We start from the raw sequence: 17,937 nt of genomic DNA, 5'->3' as shown, positions 1-17,937 counted from the left end.
TCACAGGGAATGCTCTAATGAAGACAGGACCCACTAGCCCTTTTGGGGAGACAGAGGGAGAGTCTGCCAGCACACACCACAAAGCGCTATATATACAAGGGATATCCTTATATTAAGTGCTCCCTTATAGCTGCTTTAATATATATATATATAGCCATTAATGTGCCCCCCCTCTCTGTTTTACCCTGTTTCTGTAGTGCAGTGCAGGGGAGAGACCTGGGAGCCGTTCTGACCAGCGGAGCTGTGACAGAAAATGGCGCCGTGTGCTGAGGAGATAGGCCCCGCCCCTTTTTCGGCGGGTTCTTCTCCCGCTATTTTTCCAGTCAGGCAGGGGTTAAATATCTCCATATAGCCCCTATGGGCTATATGTGAGGTATTTTTAGCCTTGTATAAGGTTTATATTTGCCTCTCAGAGCGCCCCCCCCCAGCGCTCTGCACCCTCAGTGACTGCCCAGTGAAGTGTGCTGAGAGGAAAATGGCGCACAGCTGCAGTGCTGTGCGCTACCTTATGAAGACTGAGGAGTCTTCAGCCGCCGGTTTCCGGACCTCTTCACGCTTCAGCATCTGCAAGGGGGTCGGCGGCGCGGCTCCGGGACCGGACTCCACGGCTGGGCCTGTGTTCGATCCCTCTGGAGCTAATGGTGTCCAGTAGCCAAGCAGCAAATCCACTCTGCATGCAGGTGAGTTTACTACTTTCCCCCTAAGTCCCACGTTGCAGTGATCCTGTTGCCAGCAGGACTCACTGTAAAGAAAAAAACCTAAACTAAACTTTCTCTAAGCAGCTCTTTAGGAGAGCCACCTAGATTGCACCCTTCTCGTTCGGGCACAAAATCTAACTGGAGTCTGGAGGAGGGTCATAGGGGGAGGAGCCAGTGCACACCACCTGACCTAGTAAAGCTTTACTTTTTTTGTGCCCTGTCTCCTGCGGAGCCGCTATTCCCCATGGTCCTTTCAGGAACCCCAGCATCCACTTAGGACGATAGAGAAAATAAGAATTTACTCACCGGTAATTCTATTTCTCGTAGTCCGTAGTGGATGCTGGGAACTCCGTAAGGACCATGGGGAATAGCGGGCTCCGAAGGAGGCTGGGCACTCTAGAAAGATTTCAGACTACCTGGTGTGCACTGGCTCCTCCCACTATGACCCTCCTCCAAGCCTCAGTTAGGATACTGTGCCCGGACGAGCGTACACAATAAGGAAGGATTTTGAATCCCGGGTAAGACTCATACCAGCCACACCAATCACACCGTACAACTCGTGATATGAAACCCAGTTAACAGTATGAAACAACTGAGCCTCTCAACAGATGGCTCAACAATAACCCGATTTAGTTAACCATAACTATGTATAAGTTTTGCAGATAAACCGCACTTGGGATGGGCGCCCAGCATCCACTACGGACTACGAGAAATAGAATTACCGGTGAGTAAATTCTTATTTTCTCTGACGTCCTAGTGGATGCTGGGAACTCCGTAAGGACCATGGGGATTATACCAAAGCTCCCAAACGGGCGGGAGAGTGCGGATGACTCTGCAACACCGAATGAGAGAACTCCAGGTCCTCCTCAGCCAGGGTATCAAATTTATAGAATTTTGCAAACGTGTTTGCCCCTGACCAAGTAGCAGCTCGGCAAAGTTGTAAAGCCGAGACCCCTCGGGCAGCCGCCCAAGATGAGCCCACCTTCCTTGTGGAATGGGCATTGACAGATTTTGGCTGTGGCAGGCCTGCCACAGAATGTGCAAGCTGAATTGTACTACAAATCCAACGAGCAATAGTCTGCTTAGAAGCAGGAGCACCCAGCTTGTTGGGTGCATATAGGATAAACAGCGAGTCAGATTTTCTGACTCCAGCCGTCCTGGAAACATATATTTTCAGGGCCCTGACCACGTCTAACAACTTGGAGTCCTCCAAGTCCCTAGTGGCCGCAGGCACCACAATAGGCTGGTTCAAATGAAACGCTGACACCACCTTAGGGAGAAACTGGGGACGAGTCCTCAATTCTGCCCTATCCATATGGAAAATCAGATAAGGGCTTTTATAAGACAAAGCCGCCAATTCTGATACTCGCCTGGCAGAAGCCAAGGCCAATAACATGACCACCTTCCACGTGAGATATTTCAGATCCACGGTTTTTAGTGGTTCAAACCAATGTGATTTTAAGAAACTCAACACCACGTTGAGATCCCAAGGTGCCACAGGAGGCACATATGGGGGCTGAATATGCAGCACTCCCTTTACAAATGTCTGAACTTCAGGTACTGAAGCTAGTTCTTTCTGAAAGAAAATCGATAGAGTCGAGATCTGTACCTTAATGGAACCCAGTTTTAGGCCCATATTCACTCCTGCTTGCAGGAAATGCAGAAATCGACCTAGTTGAAATTCCTCAGTTGGGGCCTTTTCGGCCTCACACCATGCAACATATTTCCGCCATATGCGGTGATAATGATTTGCTGTAACCTCTTTCCTGGCTTTAATAAGCGTAGGAATGACTTCCTCCGGAATGCCCTTTTCTTTCAGGATCCGGCGTTCAACCGCCATGCCGTCAAACGCAGCCGCGGTAAGTCTTGGAACAGACAGGACCACTGCTGTAGCAGGTCTTGTCTTAGCGGCAGAGGCCACGGGTCCTCTGAGATCATCTCTTGAAGTTCCGGGTACCATGTTCTTCTTGGCCAATCCGGAACCACGAGAATTGTGTTTACTCCTCGCTTTCTTATTATTCTCAATACCTTTGGTATGAGAGGCAGCGGAGGGAACACATAAACTGACTGGTACACCCACGGTGTCACCAGAGCTTCCACAGCTATCGCTTGAGGGTCTCTTGACCTGGCGCAATACCTCTCTAGTTTTTTGTTTAGGCGGGACGCCATCATGTCCACCTGTGGACGATCCCACTGATGTACAATCATTTGGAAGACTTCTGGATGAAGTCCCCACTCTCCCGGGTGGAGGTCGTGTCTGCTGAGGAAGTCTGCTTCCCAGTTGTCCACTCCCGGAATGAACACTGCTGACAGTGCTAGTACATAATTTTCCGCCCATCTGAGAATTCTTGTGGCTTCTGTCATTGCCATCCTGCTTCTTGTGCCGCCCTGTCGATTCACATGGGCGACTGCCGTGATGTTGTCTGACTGGATCAGCACCGGCTGGTGTAGGAGCAGGGATTTTGCTTGACTTAGGGCATTGTAGATGGCCCTTAGTTCCAGAATATTTATGTGAAGGGAAGTCTCCTGACTTGTCCATAGTCCTTGGAAGTTTCTTCCCTTTGTGACTGCCCCCCAGCCTCGCAGGCTGGCATCCGTGGTCACCAGGACCCAGTCCTGAATGCCGAATCTGCGGCCCTCCAGAAGATGAGCACTCTGCAGCCACCACAGAAGAGACACCCTGGTTCTTGCAGACAGGGTTATCAAGCGATGCATCTGAAGATGCGATCCGGACCACTTGTCCAACAGGTCCCACTGAAAGATTCTGGCATGGAACCTGCCGAATGGAATTGCTTCGTAAGAAGCTACCATCTTTCCTAAGACCCGCGTGCAGTGATGCACCGATACCTGTTTTGGTTTCAGGAGGTCTCTGACTAGAGAAGACAACTCCCTGGCTTTCTCCTCCAGGAGAAACACTTTTTTCTGGGCTGTGTCCAGAATCATCCCCAGGAACAGTAGACGTGTCGTCGGGACCAGCTGTGACTTTGGGATATTCAGAATCCAGCCGTGCTGGTTCAGCACTTCCTGAGATAGTGCTACTCCCACCAACAACTGTTCTTTGGACCGTGCCTTTATTAGGAGATCGTCCAAGTACGGGATAATTAAAACTCCCTTTCTTCGAAGGAGTATCATCATTTCCGCCATAACCTTGGTAAATACCCTTGGTGCCGTGGAGAGTCCAAACGGCAGCGTCTGGAATTGGTAATGGCAATCCTGTACCACAAATCTGAGGTACTCCTGGTGAGGATGGTAAATGGGGACATGCAGGTAAGCATCCTTGATGTCCAGGGAAACCATGTAATCCCCCTCGTCCAGGCTTGCAATAACCGCCCTGAGCGATTCCATCTTGAACTTGAATTTTTTTATGTACATGTTCAAGGATTTCAAATTTAAAATGGGTCTCACCGAACCGTCCGGCTTCGGTACCACAAATAGTGTGGAATAGTAACCCCGGCCTTGTTGAAGTAGGGGTACCTTGATTATCACCTGCTGGGAATACAGCTTGTGAATTGCCGCTAGCACCGCCTCCCTGTCTGAGGGAGCAATCGGCAAGGCAGATTTTAGGAACCGGTGGGGTGGAGCCGTCTCGAATTCCAGCATGTATCCCTGAGATACTACTTGAAGGATCCAGGGATCCACCTGTGAGCGAGCCCACTGATCGCTGAAATTTCTGAGGCGGGCCCCCACCGTACCTGGCTCCACCTGTGGAGCCCCACCGTCATGCGGCGGACTTGGAAGAGGAAGCGGGGGAGGACTTTTGTTCCTGGGAACCTGCTGTCTGTTGCAGCCTTTTTCCCCTACCTCTAGACAGAAAAGACCCTCCTTTTCCACGCTTGCTTTTCTGGGTCCGAAAGGACTGAACCTGATAAAATGGCGCCTTCTTAGGCTGTGAGGGAACATGGGGTAAAAATGCTGACTTCCCAGACGTTGCTGTGGAAACTAGGTCGGAGAGACCATCCCCAAATAATTCCTCCCTTTATAAGGCAAAACTTCCATGTGCCTCTTGGAATCTGCATCTCCCGTCCACTGACGAGTCCATAAGCATCTCCTAGCAGAGATAGACAATGCACTTACTTTAGATGCCAGCCGGCAAATTTCCCTCTGTGCATCTCTCATATATAAGACTGAATCTTTTATATGGTAAATCGTTAGCAGAATAGTGTCTCTGTCTAGTGTGTCAATATTTTCTGACAGTTTTTCTGACCATGCAGCGGCAGCACTGCACATCCAAGCTGACGCAATAGCTGGTCTAAGTATAATGCCTGAGTGTGTGTATACAGACTTCAGGATTGCCTCCTGCTTTCTATCAGCAGGCTCCTTAAGGGCGGCCGTATCCTGAGAGGGTAGTGCCACCTTTTTTGACAAACGTGTGAGCGCTTTATCCACCCTAGGTGGTGTTTCCCAACGTGACCTATCCTCTGGCGGGAAAGGGAACGCCATTAGTACCTTCTTAGGAATTACAAATTTTTTATCAGGGAAAAGCCACGCTTCTTCACACACTTCATTTAGTTCATCTGATGGGGGAAAAAATAAGAATTTACTTACCGATAATTCTATTTCTCATAGTCCGTAGTGGATGCTGGGGACTCCGAAAGGACCATGGGGAATAGCGGCTCCGCAGGAGACTGGGCACAAAGTAAAAGCTTTAGGACTAGCTGGTGTGCACTGGCTCCTCCCCCTATGACCCTCCTCCAAGCCTCAGTTAGGATACTGTGCCCGGACGAGCGTACACAATAAGGAAGGATTTTGAATCCCGGGTAAGACTCATTACCAGCCACACCAATCACACCGTACAACTTGTGATCTGAACCCAGTTAACAGCATGATAACAGAAGGAGCCTCTGAAAAGATGGCTCACAACAACAATAACCCGAATTTTGTAACAATAACTATGTACAAGTAATGCAGACAATCCGCACTTGGGATGGGCGCCCAGCATCCACTACGGACTATGAGAAATAGAATTATCGGTAAGTAAATTCTTATTTTCTCTAACGTCCTAGTGGATGCTGGGGACTCCGAAAGGACCATGGGGATTATACCAAAGCTCCCAAACGGGCGGGAGAGTGCGGATGACTCTGCAGCACCGAATGAGAGAACTCCAGGTCCTCCTCAGCCAGGGTATCAAATTTGTAGAATTTAGCAAACGTGTTTGCCCCTGACCAAGTAGCTGCTCGGCAAAGTTGTAAAGCCGAGACCCCTCGGGCAGCCGCCCAAGATGAGCCCACTTTCCGTGTGGAATGGGCTTTTACAGATTTTGGCTGTGGCAGGCCTGCCACAGAATGTGCAAGCTGAATTGTACTGCAAATCCAACGAGCAATCGTCTGCTTATACAGGATAAACAGCGAGTCAGATTTTCTGACTCCAGCCGTCCTGGAAACATATATTTTCAGGGCCCTGACTACGTCCAGCAACTTGGAATCCTCCAAGTCCCTAGTAGCCGCAGGCACCACAATAGGTTGGTTTAAGTGAAATGCTGAAAACACCTTAGGGAGAAATTGAGGACGAGTCCTCAATTCCGCCCTGTCCGAATGGAAAATCAGATAAGGGCTTTTACAGGATAAAGCCGCCAATTCTGACACGCGCCTGGCCCAGGCCAGGGCCAACAGCATGACCACTTTCCATGTGAGATATTTTAACTCCACAGATTTAAGTGGTTCAAACCAATGTGACTTTTGGAATCCAAAAAAAAAACTACATTGAGATCCCAAGTGCCACTGGAGGCACAAAAGGAGGCTGTATATGCAGTACCCCTTTTACAAACGTCTGAACTTCAGGGACTGAAGCTAGTTCTTTTTGGAAGAAAATTGACAGGGCCGAAATTTGAACCTTAATGGACCCCAATTTCAGGCCCATAGACACTCCTGTTTGCAGGAAATGTAGGAATCGACCCAGTCGAATTTCCACCGTCGGGCCTTACTGGCCTCGCACCACGCAACATATTTTCGCCAAATGCGGTGATAATGTTTTTGCGGTTACATCCTTCCTGGCTTTGATCAGGATAGGGATGACTTCATCCGGAATGCACTTTTTCCTTCAGGATCCGGCGTTCAACCGCCATGCCGTCAAACGCAGCCGCGGTAAGTCTTGGAACAGACAGGGTCCTTGCTGGAGCAGGTCCCTTCTTAGAGGTAGAGGCCACGGATCCTCCGTGAGCATCTCTTGAAGTTCCGGTTACCAAGTCCTTCTTGGCCAATCCGGAGCCACGAATATAGTGCTTACTCCTCACCATCTTATCAATCTCAGTACCTTGGGTATGAGAGGCAGAGGAGGAAACACATACCCTGACTGGTACACCCACGGTGTTACCAGAGCGTCTACAGCTATTGCCTGAGGGTCCCTGGACCTGGCGCAATACCTGTCGAGTTTTTCCCAACGGTTTATAATCCTGTGGAAGACTTCTGGGTGAAGTCCCCACTCTCCCCGGGTGGAGGTCGTGCTGAGGAAGTCTGCTTCCCAGTTGTCCACTCCCGGAATGAATACTGCTGACAGTGCTATCCCATGATTTTCCGCCCAGCGAAGAATCCTTGCAGCTTCTGTCATTGCCCTTCTGCTTCTTGTGCCACCCTGTCTGTTTACGTGGGTGACTGCCGTGATGTTGTCCGACTGGATCAACACCGGCTGTCCTTGAAGCAAAGGTCTTGCTAAGCTTAGAGCATTGTAAATGTCCCTTAGCTTCAGGATATTTATGTGAAGTGATGTCTCCAGGCTTGACCATAAGTCCTGGATATTCCTTCCCTGTGTGACTGCTCCCCAGCCTCGCAGGCTGGCATCCGTGGTTACCAGGACCCAGTCCTGAATGCCGAATCTGCGGCCCTCTAGAAGATGAGCACTCTGCAACCACCACAGGAGGGACACCCTTGTCCTTGGTGACAGGGTTATCCGCTGATGCATCTGAAGATGCGACCCGGACCATTTGTCCAGCAGGTCCCACTGGAAAGTTCTTGCGTGGAATCTGCCAAATGGGATTGCTTCGTAGGAAGCCCCCATTTTACCCAGAACCCTTGTGCATTGATGCACTGAGACTTGGCTCGGTTTGAGGAGGTTCCTGACTAGCTCGGATAACTCCCTGGCTTTCTCCTCCGGGAGAAACACCTTTTTCTGGACTGTGTCCAGGATCATCCCTAGGAACAGAAGACACGTCGACGGAACCAGCTGCGATTTTGGAATATTGAGAATCCAATCGTGCTGCCGCAACACTATCTGAGATAGTGCTACACCGACCTCCAACTGTTCCCTGGATCTTACCCTTATCAGGGAATCGTCCAAGTAAGGGATAACTAAAATTCCCTTCCTTCGAAGGAACATCATCATTTCGGCCATTACCTTTGTAAAGACCCGGGGTGCCGTGGACCATCCCTACGGCAGCGTCTGAACTGATAGTGACAGTTCTGTACCATAAACCTGAGGTACCCTTGGTGAGAAGGGTAAATTTTGACATGAAGGTAAGCATCCTGGATGTCCCGAGACATCATGTAGTCCCCTTCTTCCAGGTTCGCAATCACTGCTCTGACTGACTCAATCTTGAATTTGAACCTCTGTATGTAAGTGTTCAAAGATTTTAGATTTTAGAATCGGTCTCACCGAGCCGTCTGGCTTCGGTACCACAATAGTGTGGAATAATACCCCGTTCCCTGTTGCAGGAGGGGTACCTTGATTATCACCTGCTGGGAATACAGCTTGTGAATGGCTTCCAAAACTGCCTCCCTGTCCGAGGGAGACGTCGGTAAAGTCGACTTTTGGAAACGGCGAGGGGGAGACGTCTCGAATTCCAATATGTACCCCTGAGATATTACCTGAAGGATCCAGGGGTCTACTTGCGAGTGAGCCCACTGCGCACTGAAATTCATTGAGAACGGGCCCCCACCGTGCCTGAGCTTGTAAAGCCCTAGCGTCATACTGAGGGCTTGGCAGAGGCTGGAAAGGGTTTCTGTTCCTGGGAACTGGCTGATCTCTGCAGCCTTTTTCCTCTCCCTCTGTCACGAACAGAAAAGAGGAACCTTTTGTCCGCTTGCCAACAAAGGACTGCGCCTGATAATACGGCGTCTTATTTTGAGAGGCGACCTGGGGTACAAACGTGGATTTCCCAGCTGTTGCCGTGGCCACCAGGTCTAAAAGACCGACCCCAAATGTCCCCTTTCAAAGGCAATACTTCCAAATGACGTTTGGAATCCGCATCACCTGACCATTTTACTGGTAGAATTGGACAACGCACTTATACTTGATGCCAGTCGGCAATTATTCCGCTGTGCATCATGCATATATAGAAATGCATCTTTTAAATGCTCTATAGGCAATAATATACTATCCTTATCTAGGATATCAATATTTCCAGTCAGGGAATCCGACCATGCCAACCCAGCACTGCACCTCCAGGCTGAGGCGATAGCTGGTCGCAGTATAACACCAGTATGTGTGTAAATACCTTTTTTTGGATACCCTCCTGCTTTCTATCAGCAGGATCCTTAAGGGCGGCCATCTCATGAGAGGGTAGAGCCCTTGTTCTTACAAGCGTGTGAGCGCCTTATCCCCCCTAGGGGGTGTTTCCCAATGCATCCTAACCTCTGGCGGGAAAGGGTATGCAGCCAATACTTTTTAAGAAATTATTAATTGTTATCGGGGGGAAACCCACGCATCATCACACATTTTATTTCTCAGATTCAGGAAAACTACAGGTAGTTTTTCCCTCACCGAACATAATACCCCTTTTTTGGTGGTACTCGTATTATCAGAAATGTATAAAACATTTTCCATTGTCTCAATCATGTAACGTGTGGCCCTACTGGAAATCACGGTTGTCTCTTCACCGTCGACACAGGAGTCAGTATCCGTGTCGGCGTCTGTATCTGCCATCTGCCTGACGGCCTATGAGACGTCTGGACAGGCACAAGCTGAGTAGCCGGCTGTCTCATGTCAACCACTGTTTTTTTATATAGAGCTGACACTGTCACGTAATTTTCAACAGTACATCCACTCAGGTGTCGACCCCTAGGGGGTGACATCACTGTTACAGACACTCTGCTCCGCCTCCACATCATTTTCCTCCTCATACATGTCAACACACACGTACCGACACCCAGCACACACACAGGGAATGCTCTGATAGAGGACAGGACCCACTTAGCCCTTTGGGGAGACAGAGGGAGAGTTTGCCAGCACACACCAGAGCGCTATATATGTATAGGGACAACCTTACAATAAGTGTCTATCCCTTATAGCTGCTTATATCTGTTATTTTGCCAAATAAGTGCCCCCCTCTCTTTTTTACCCTGTTTCTGTAGTTGCAGGATGCAGGGGAGATTCTGGGAGCCTTCCTACCAGTGGAGCTGTGTGGGAAAAATGGCGCTGTGTGCTGAGGAGATAGGCCCCGCCCCCTTCACGGCGGGCTCTTCTCCCGCTTTTTACTGGAAAACTGGCAGGGGTTAAATACATCCATATAGCCCAGGAGCTATATGTGATGTATTTTTCGCCAACTAAGGTAAATTCATTGCTTCCCAGGACGCCCCCCCCCAGCGTCCTGCACCCTCAGTGACCGGAGTGTGAAGTGTGCTGAGAGCAATGGCGCACAGCTGCAGTGCTGTGCGCTACCTTATGAAGACAGGAAAGTCTTCTGCCGCCGATTTATGGACCTCTTCTTGCTTCAGCATCTGTAAGGGGGCCGGCGGCGCGGCTCCGGGACCCATCCATGGCTGGGCCTGTGATCGTCCCTCTGGAGCTAATGTCCAGTAGCCTAAGAAACCCAATCCACTCTGCACGCAGGTGAGTTCGTTTCTCTCCCCTAAGTCCCTCGATGCAGTGAGCCTGTTGCCAGCAGGTCTCACTGAAAATAAAAAACCTATTCAAACTTTTACTCTAAGCAGCTCAGGAGAGCCACCTAGATTGCACCCTTCTCGTTCGGGCACAAAATCTAACTGGGGCTTGGAGGAGGGTCATAGGGGGAGGAGCCAGTGCACACCAGCTAGTCCTAAAGCTTTTACTTTGTGCCCAGTCTCCTGCGGAGCCGCTATTCCCCATGGTCCTTTCGGAGTCCCCAGCATCCACTAGGACGTTAGAGAAACTACGGGTAGTTTTTTGTCCCCAAACATAATACCCTTTTTTGTGGTACCTGGATGTAAATCAGAAATGTTTAACACCTCTTTCATTGCCTCAATCATGCAGTGAATGGCCCTGACAGGCATTAGGTTTGACTCATCGTCGTCGACACTGTTATCAGTATCCGTGTCGACATCCGGGTCTGCAAACTGAGGTAGCGGGCGTTTTAGAGACCCTGACGACCCCTGAGGCACCTGGACAGGCACGAGCTGAGATCCCGGCTGTCCCACATTTGGCATGTCGTCAAATTTCTTATGTAAAGAATCTATACGTGCACTCATTTCTTTCCATAAGTTCATCCACTCAGGTGTCTGCCCCGCAGGGGGTGACGTCCCTTCAAAATGCATCTGCTCCGCCTCCACCTCATTATCCTCATCAAACATGTCGACACAGCCGTACCGACACACCCCACACACACAGGGAATGCTCAACAGAGGACAGGACCCACAAAAAGCCCTTTGGGGGGACAGAGTGAGAGTATGCCAGCACACACCAGAGCGCTATATATATACAGGGACTAACTGAGTTATGTCCCTAATAGCTGCTTTTCATATAATATATGTATATATACTGCCAAATGTAATGCCCCCCCTCTCTTTTCCCTCTTAACTGTTACTGTATATTGCAGGGAAGAGCCAGGGAGCTTCCTTCCAGCCGAGCTGTGAGGGAAAAATGGCGCCAGTGTGCTGAGGAGATAGGCTCCGCCCCTTTTTTGCGGCCTATTCTCCCGCTTTTTATGGAATTCTGGCAGGGGTATTTACCTCATATATAGCCTCTGGGGTTATATATTGAGGTATTTTAGCCAGCCAAAGTGTTATTATTGCTGCCTCAGGGCGCCCCCCCCCAGCGCCCTGCACCCTCAGTGACCGGAGTGTGAAGTGTGAGAGGAGCAATGGCGCACAGCTGCAGTGCTGTGCGCTACCTTGGTGAAGACAGAGTCTTCATGCCGCCGATTTTCCGGACCATTTTCTTGCTTCTGGCTCTGTAAGGGGGACGGCGGCGCGGCTCCGGGACCGAACACCAAGGACTGGGCCTGCGGTCGATCCCTCTGGAGCTAATGGTGTCCAGTAGCCTAAGAAGCCCAATCCGGCTGCAAGCAGGCGAGTTCGCTTCTTCTCCCCTTAGTCCCTCGCTGCAGTGAGCCTGTTGCCAGCAGGTCTCACTGAAAATAAAAAACCTAAGTCTATTCTTTCTAAGAGCTCAGGAGAGCCCCTAGTGTGCATCCAACCTCGGCCGGGCACGAATTCTAACTGAGGCTTGGAGGAGGGTCATAGTGGGAGGAGCCAGTGCACACCAGGTAGTCTGAAATCTTTCTAGAGTGCCCAGCCTCCTTCGGAGCCCGCTATTCCCCATGGTCCTTACGGAGTTCCCAGCATCCACTAGGACGTCAGAGAAATGGAAGTTAGGAGCCGATTGGCTGGAGCGTTATCACCTTCCACTTTATCACTTCACCAGGCTTAATACTTCTGCCCCTATATGCAGTAGAGATGAGCGGGTTCGGTTTTACTCGGATCTACTCAGGTATTTCGGGTTTTGCTTATTGGCTATCCAAAACGCGTGACATCCGTGATCCAATAAGATGCCGTTTCGAGCCCCAAGTAAAACCGAACCCGCGCATCTCTAATATGCAGTGACCAAGCCAAGTTATTGTTGTGGTATTTTTATTTAATAATACACATGATGGTTTTTGTCAGGGACACTGGGAAAGGAGTTAGGTATTCCTTTAAATGTTCCTATAGTAGGAGACAAGTGTATTTCCTATAATATGTTTGTCTCTTGCAGACCTTGAATGGGATCTGCATCCATACTTTACATTGTCCAAAAGTGTAACCGTGCAACAGACAGGATGTGGTTAATATACCGGCTGTCGGGATCCCGGCTTTCAGGAGACCGACGCTGGAATCCCAAGATCCGGTGAAATGTCGCTGGCTGGAATCCCGACACACTGGGTATTCTCACTCGGTTGGTGGGTCCACACCACCAACCAAGTGAGAATATAACCTGTGGCGAGCAAAACGAGCCACTGGGCCCAAAGCATTTCGAGTGCAGCGGGCCTGCGAGGGGACTCACTGTCGGGTTTCCGACAGATGGGATGCCGCTGTCGGTATAGTGACAGCCGACACCCCGTCTGCTGGTAAATCATATGTATTCCCAACAGTCTAATAAAAGCCAAAATAGACTATTCCTGCAGTGTAAGATTTATGGTTTTCAGAGAATCACGAATATCATGTGCAAATCAACAAGAGATTAGAAAAGATGGTCGCTGTAATGTTAAAAATAAACATGATAGTGGGTTTTGTACATTTCCCACACTTACATTAACAAAACCTAGAGCAAGAGCCAGCTCTTCCAAAGCTAGGGTGATTTATTTCTCAATGTTTTATAAAACGTACAGCTCAGTGGTATCCTTACCATTCTGTATCGGGTACGAATGCACTTGGGGAGAGGTGTTTCGGTTGGAAGATATTGTTGGGAAGGGAACAGACAGCTGTGCATTTAGGAGCTGCAAACGCTCCTTTTTGGCTGTTAGGTTCTTGATCTGTTCCTCCAGACGCCGGTTCTCTACTTGCAGTTGGTGCAGTGACTTTAGCATGCCTAGGACTGAGAGCACAGAAGAATGTTCCATTTATGAGGGTGAAATCATTATGCTCACTTACAACGGAACCCATAATGCAAGCAGGAAATAACAGGACTCTCTGATGAGGGTGTAATCAATCAATGTTTTGGTGCCGGATCTGAACTCCATGACGGTCCTTCGACAGCAAAACATCATTGGATATGCAGGCGAGGAACGGAGCGCCCTGGTGTTTCCTGCTTGTAACTAATTAACTTCACAATGTCAACAGCACTTCAGCGCTTATTACACTGATGAGAAAATCCACACAAATCTCACCCAGATATCAGACACAACACAGGAATTCACTGGAAAAGGCCTTAGAGGGGAAATAATTCATACTCGCTGCAAATCAGTACAATGTCTCACCTCACAAACTGCACTCACATGAATACAAGAACTCCGCCCACAAAATGGCAGCCTCTTCCAAAATGGACACACATGCATGTGGCCAAACTGGATATTCATCCTGTTGCTCGGACAGTGGTCGGATGGAACTATATGGTGCCAACACAAGTAACTATGCACCACTTACGTATCACAGAGGTACTTTATAGCTTTTATATGATGGTTTTAAAGGACGATTAGGCCTAAACTACAATTTGAATCAGGCCTGGCCAACATGTGGTTCTCCAGCTGTTGTAAAACTACACATCCCAGCATGCACTTTCACAGTTTTAGCATCCCCTAATAGCAAAACTGAGGCAGGATACTCTGGGACTTGTAGTTTTGCAACCGCTTGAGAGCAACAGGTTAGCCGGGCCTGATTTGAATCATGGAAAAGAATTACTACCACTTGCAAGTAAATTATGTTGTGCATAGTGTATGTTTCAGGATTTAGAACTTAAGATATTTCAGATAGTAGTGATTTAACAAGCTTTTCCATTACAATTACATGATTAAATTCAATTTTTCTATCTTAATGAAACTGTTAAAAACGTGATAGTGGACTACCACAAATAAAGTATGATAATATGCACATGGAAGTGACCTGCAAAGCCAATCATATTTTGAGGGACATTTATATGCAAGAGTGACTGGATTAAAGCTACTTCTTATAGCAATTCTACAACTACCGGTCAATGATCCTACAACCGTCCCACAAAAGGAGGACAAGAAGAAAAGTTGCCCATTGCTTCGAGCTACCAATTTTAACGAATGTGCTGATAACGATAGCTAGAAGCTGCTTGTTTGTTTGCTATGGGCAACTTTTCCACTGCTCTTATTTAAAAAGGTTTGCTAAGTCTCCCCCCTAAGCCTATTCCATGGCGGTTCCATAGACTATCCAAGAATGAAATGGCTAGCAGGACAATATTATCTTGTACTCTCAGCACAGGAAATATACGGGATGTGGTCAATTTTACCTACAATCAAAATCCCGACAACCATTGACCCACAGTCGAAATACAGACAAAGTCAAAATACCGATATTTAAAATACCAACAAGGTCAAAATACAGACATTGAAAATGTTGACAGGCCAAAAAGTCGACATGAGTTTTTCATGATTTTTCATTGAAACAGACTTGTTCATACTTTACCATCCCAGTGGACCTGGAGTGGGAATATAATAGTGTGCCGAGTGCAGCGCATGAGCCATGCGAGGGGACTGTTACACTTATACGGTGTACATGTCGACCTATGTCGACATACACACCAAAAAAATAATAGAAAGCCAGTGTAGACTTTTTGACCTGTTGACATTTTAAATGTCGGCATTTTCACCGTCGGTCAATTGTTGTTGGGATTTTGACAGTCAGGATTTGGATTGTAAGTATTTCATACTAAACCCGAGAAATACATGTTGTGTCAAACAGCTCAATTTAGGTCATGGAATGGCAATTTTTTTTCCCCTTCACTTTTTAATTTTACATTAAGTTGCATTTTAAGTTTTAGTAACTTTTAAATACTGTTTTACTATACTGCAACCAATGTTCGGAATGAAGTCTTTACACTGAGAGGACTCTAGTAAAAGTAATGCAATAAACTGTGAAATAAAACCTCCCAAATCACAGACTTCACAAGCTGGTTACAGAGATAATAAGAAACACACACATTCAGGGAGAAGTCTCAGTATAGCTAGAACAGATCTATATAAGATTAAACAATGTACAAGACAACAGAAGACATACAGCTGTGTCCTCATGCATCATTGCCGCAGTCGTGCCAAACAGCCCCCCCGCGGTGCAGCAGGTCCCGTAAGACTCGGCCAGCGGCAGACCTCTTTTCTGAGAAAATGTGTCTCAGTTGCAACGCTATGACGCATCGGGAGATTGTGCGGATTGATTTGATATATGACACTTGTACATCTGTGTGCGACAAAGTCTCTGAATCTGCCTACGTAGTGCTTCAATGCAGCGACAGCGGCTTTTATCCAAGCCAAGTTCGATTGTGATTCATATAGGGGCTCAGTCGAACACAGACATACAAGTATCAAATACCAAATTAATCAGCAGTCTCCTGGTGTCCCCTAGTCTCACCATGCTGCGACTAAGACATATTTTCAGCAAAAAGAGACACATGACGCTAGCCGAGTTACAGGGAACATAACATGGTTGCTCACTTACGCCAGGCATCTCCCGCTGTGTGGCGTACTGAAGCTAGAGGTATAGGGACGCATCTGTACAGAGAAATCTTTGTTTTTAGGATCTATAAAAATTAAGCTACCAGAAATAAAGTATTGAAGATGGAATGGAATAGAATGATGCTACAGTGGTTCCCGGCCAAAAACAGTGTACGGAAGCCTGTATAACATAGTAGGTGTGCCAGAGGTTTTGTGGGCTGATGAGATGGAACGGAACATACATTGCCAGCTGTCACAGCGTCATACGAGTGAACTTACAACTGACAACCAGCAATGGTAACACAAACTTAGGTTAAAGGAATCAACGGCAAATTTTTTATTTATTTTTTTAAATACAAAATTACATGGAAAGAGTATTTGCAGATTACCCACAATTTTTTTTACTAGAATTTTATTTTACTTTTCAAAACCTTATAAAAGTGTCATAAAGTGTACAATTTCTAGCAGTTACTCTCAGAATAATGGAGAGTATTCCCTTTCTTCACTCCTAGCAAGGGAAACCCAATACTGAAAGGATTAAAGATAGGACCCGGGAAATTGAAGCTTCCATGCGGAATCATGTGTGTCCTCCCTGGCTTTAAAAACAGCAGAATTGCACATACAGTATGATGAATATGATTCCAATGTTCTGCTTCTCTCCAACTTGTCGTAGAAAACTGTACAGGGTACAATAAAGTTTTCTTTGTTTGCTTGACCTCTATTTCAGCAAATAAATCTGGATCAGGAATAGTCACATCTGGTCACTTCCCAAGGATTTTACTTGACCCCTCTGTCTAAGCGCATACAAAGGGGCTCTTAGTGTGCCCAAATGAGATGCAGGACAACGTCAGTAAACCTGTCCTCTAGCTATCATGTTTAAAGGATTATCCCTGCGTGCATTTCCTCACAATTAGCATTTTGTCAGGATACCATTAATATCGGATACAAGTACGAGGAGATCCACATCGTTAGAGAATTTCTCTCCTCTACAACAATTTTCATTAATCTGCTTAGAATTCATAGATTTGGAATAGAGTAAAAAGACAAACAAGCCATCCACGGGATAATTGGACTAGACGCCTTTAATACCTAAAGGTTTTAATCTAGTGTAATTACCTATATTCTATCATGTCACGTAGTACGTGATGCATTCATTTTTATTTTAGTTGTTGTTTAGGGTCACATAGGACACCCTGGCGCAGTGCCCTTATTTGCAGCTTTCAGATGGAAACCACGTTAATATATACACACATGAATGCAACAAACCTTAGAACAGGGTGAAAAAAAAACAATGTGCGTTATTGGTTCTCTGAATCATTTGCAATTACTTAGAATGGCTCTTGATGGGAGTTTATTAATACCGTACAGTGACCAAGTCCCAGCATTGGACAGACAGCAGTTATATTTCATTGGAAGTTTACGGCTCTCAGAAAAAGCACTGAAGGCTACTGTCACGTGGGAAAGCCACTGATCCAATTACAGAGAGGAAGGCAGGCTTGTTTCTGATAATACTGCACTTAAACAGATAAAAAGAACTGGGGGGAAAATAGAATTGCATAGCCTTATTATTCTTTTGTAACAGAATAGACTATGGGGCCTATTTACTAAGCCTTGGGTGGAGATAAAGTGGACGGAGATAAAGTACCAGCCAATCAGCTCCTAACTGCCTTGTCACATTCTGGGTTTGAAAAATGACAGTTAGGAGCTGATTGGCTGATACTTTATCTCCGTCCACTAAATAGACCCCTAAAAGAGACAACTGTGGTTTAAGTGGTTTAAATTGCCTGGCCTATCTAGGTGTAATGTTAATTAGAACAATGGTGTGATTGAGTGGCTGACACTAGGTGTGTCGGCCACTCCTAGCAGCAGCACCCTTCATGGTGTGGACAGGGATGGTGCAGCACAATCCGCTGCATTATCTTCTCTTCAGGAAGAGCTGGATTTGGCCATTCTTCTACAATTTGCTCCATC

General features: G+C 47.3%; 1 protein-coding gene across 8 annotated transcripts in view; it reads right to left on the bottom strand.

The window, feature by feature from the left end:
- MLLT10 (MLLT10 histone lysine methyltransferase DOT1L cofactor) overlaps window positions 1–17,937 on the bottom strand; it is a 385,956-nt gene that overhangs the window by 11,370 nt on the left and 356,649 nt on the right. For all 8 annotated transcript variants that reach the window (XM_063921568.1, XM_063921569.1, XM_063921575.1 and 5 more), the window contains one exon: window positions 13,203–13,391. In XM_063921568.1, coding sequence (XP_063777638.1) covers window positions 13,203–13,391 — 189 coding nt within the window. The remainder of the gene's footprint in view (window positions 1–13,202; window positions 13,392–17,937) is intronic.

This window comes from Pseudophryne corroboree, chromosome 5 (assembly GCF_028390025.1).
Source record: "Pseudophryne corroboree isolate aPseCor3 chromosome 5, aPseCor3.hap2, whole genome shotgun sequence".
Lineage (NCBI taxonomy): Eukaryota > Metazoa > Chordata > Amphibia > Anura > Myobatrachidae > Pseudophryne > Pseudophryne corroboree.
Note: the sequence above shows the minus strand (reverse complement) of the source record. Positions and strands in the feature narration are given on the sequence as shown.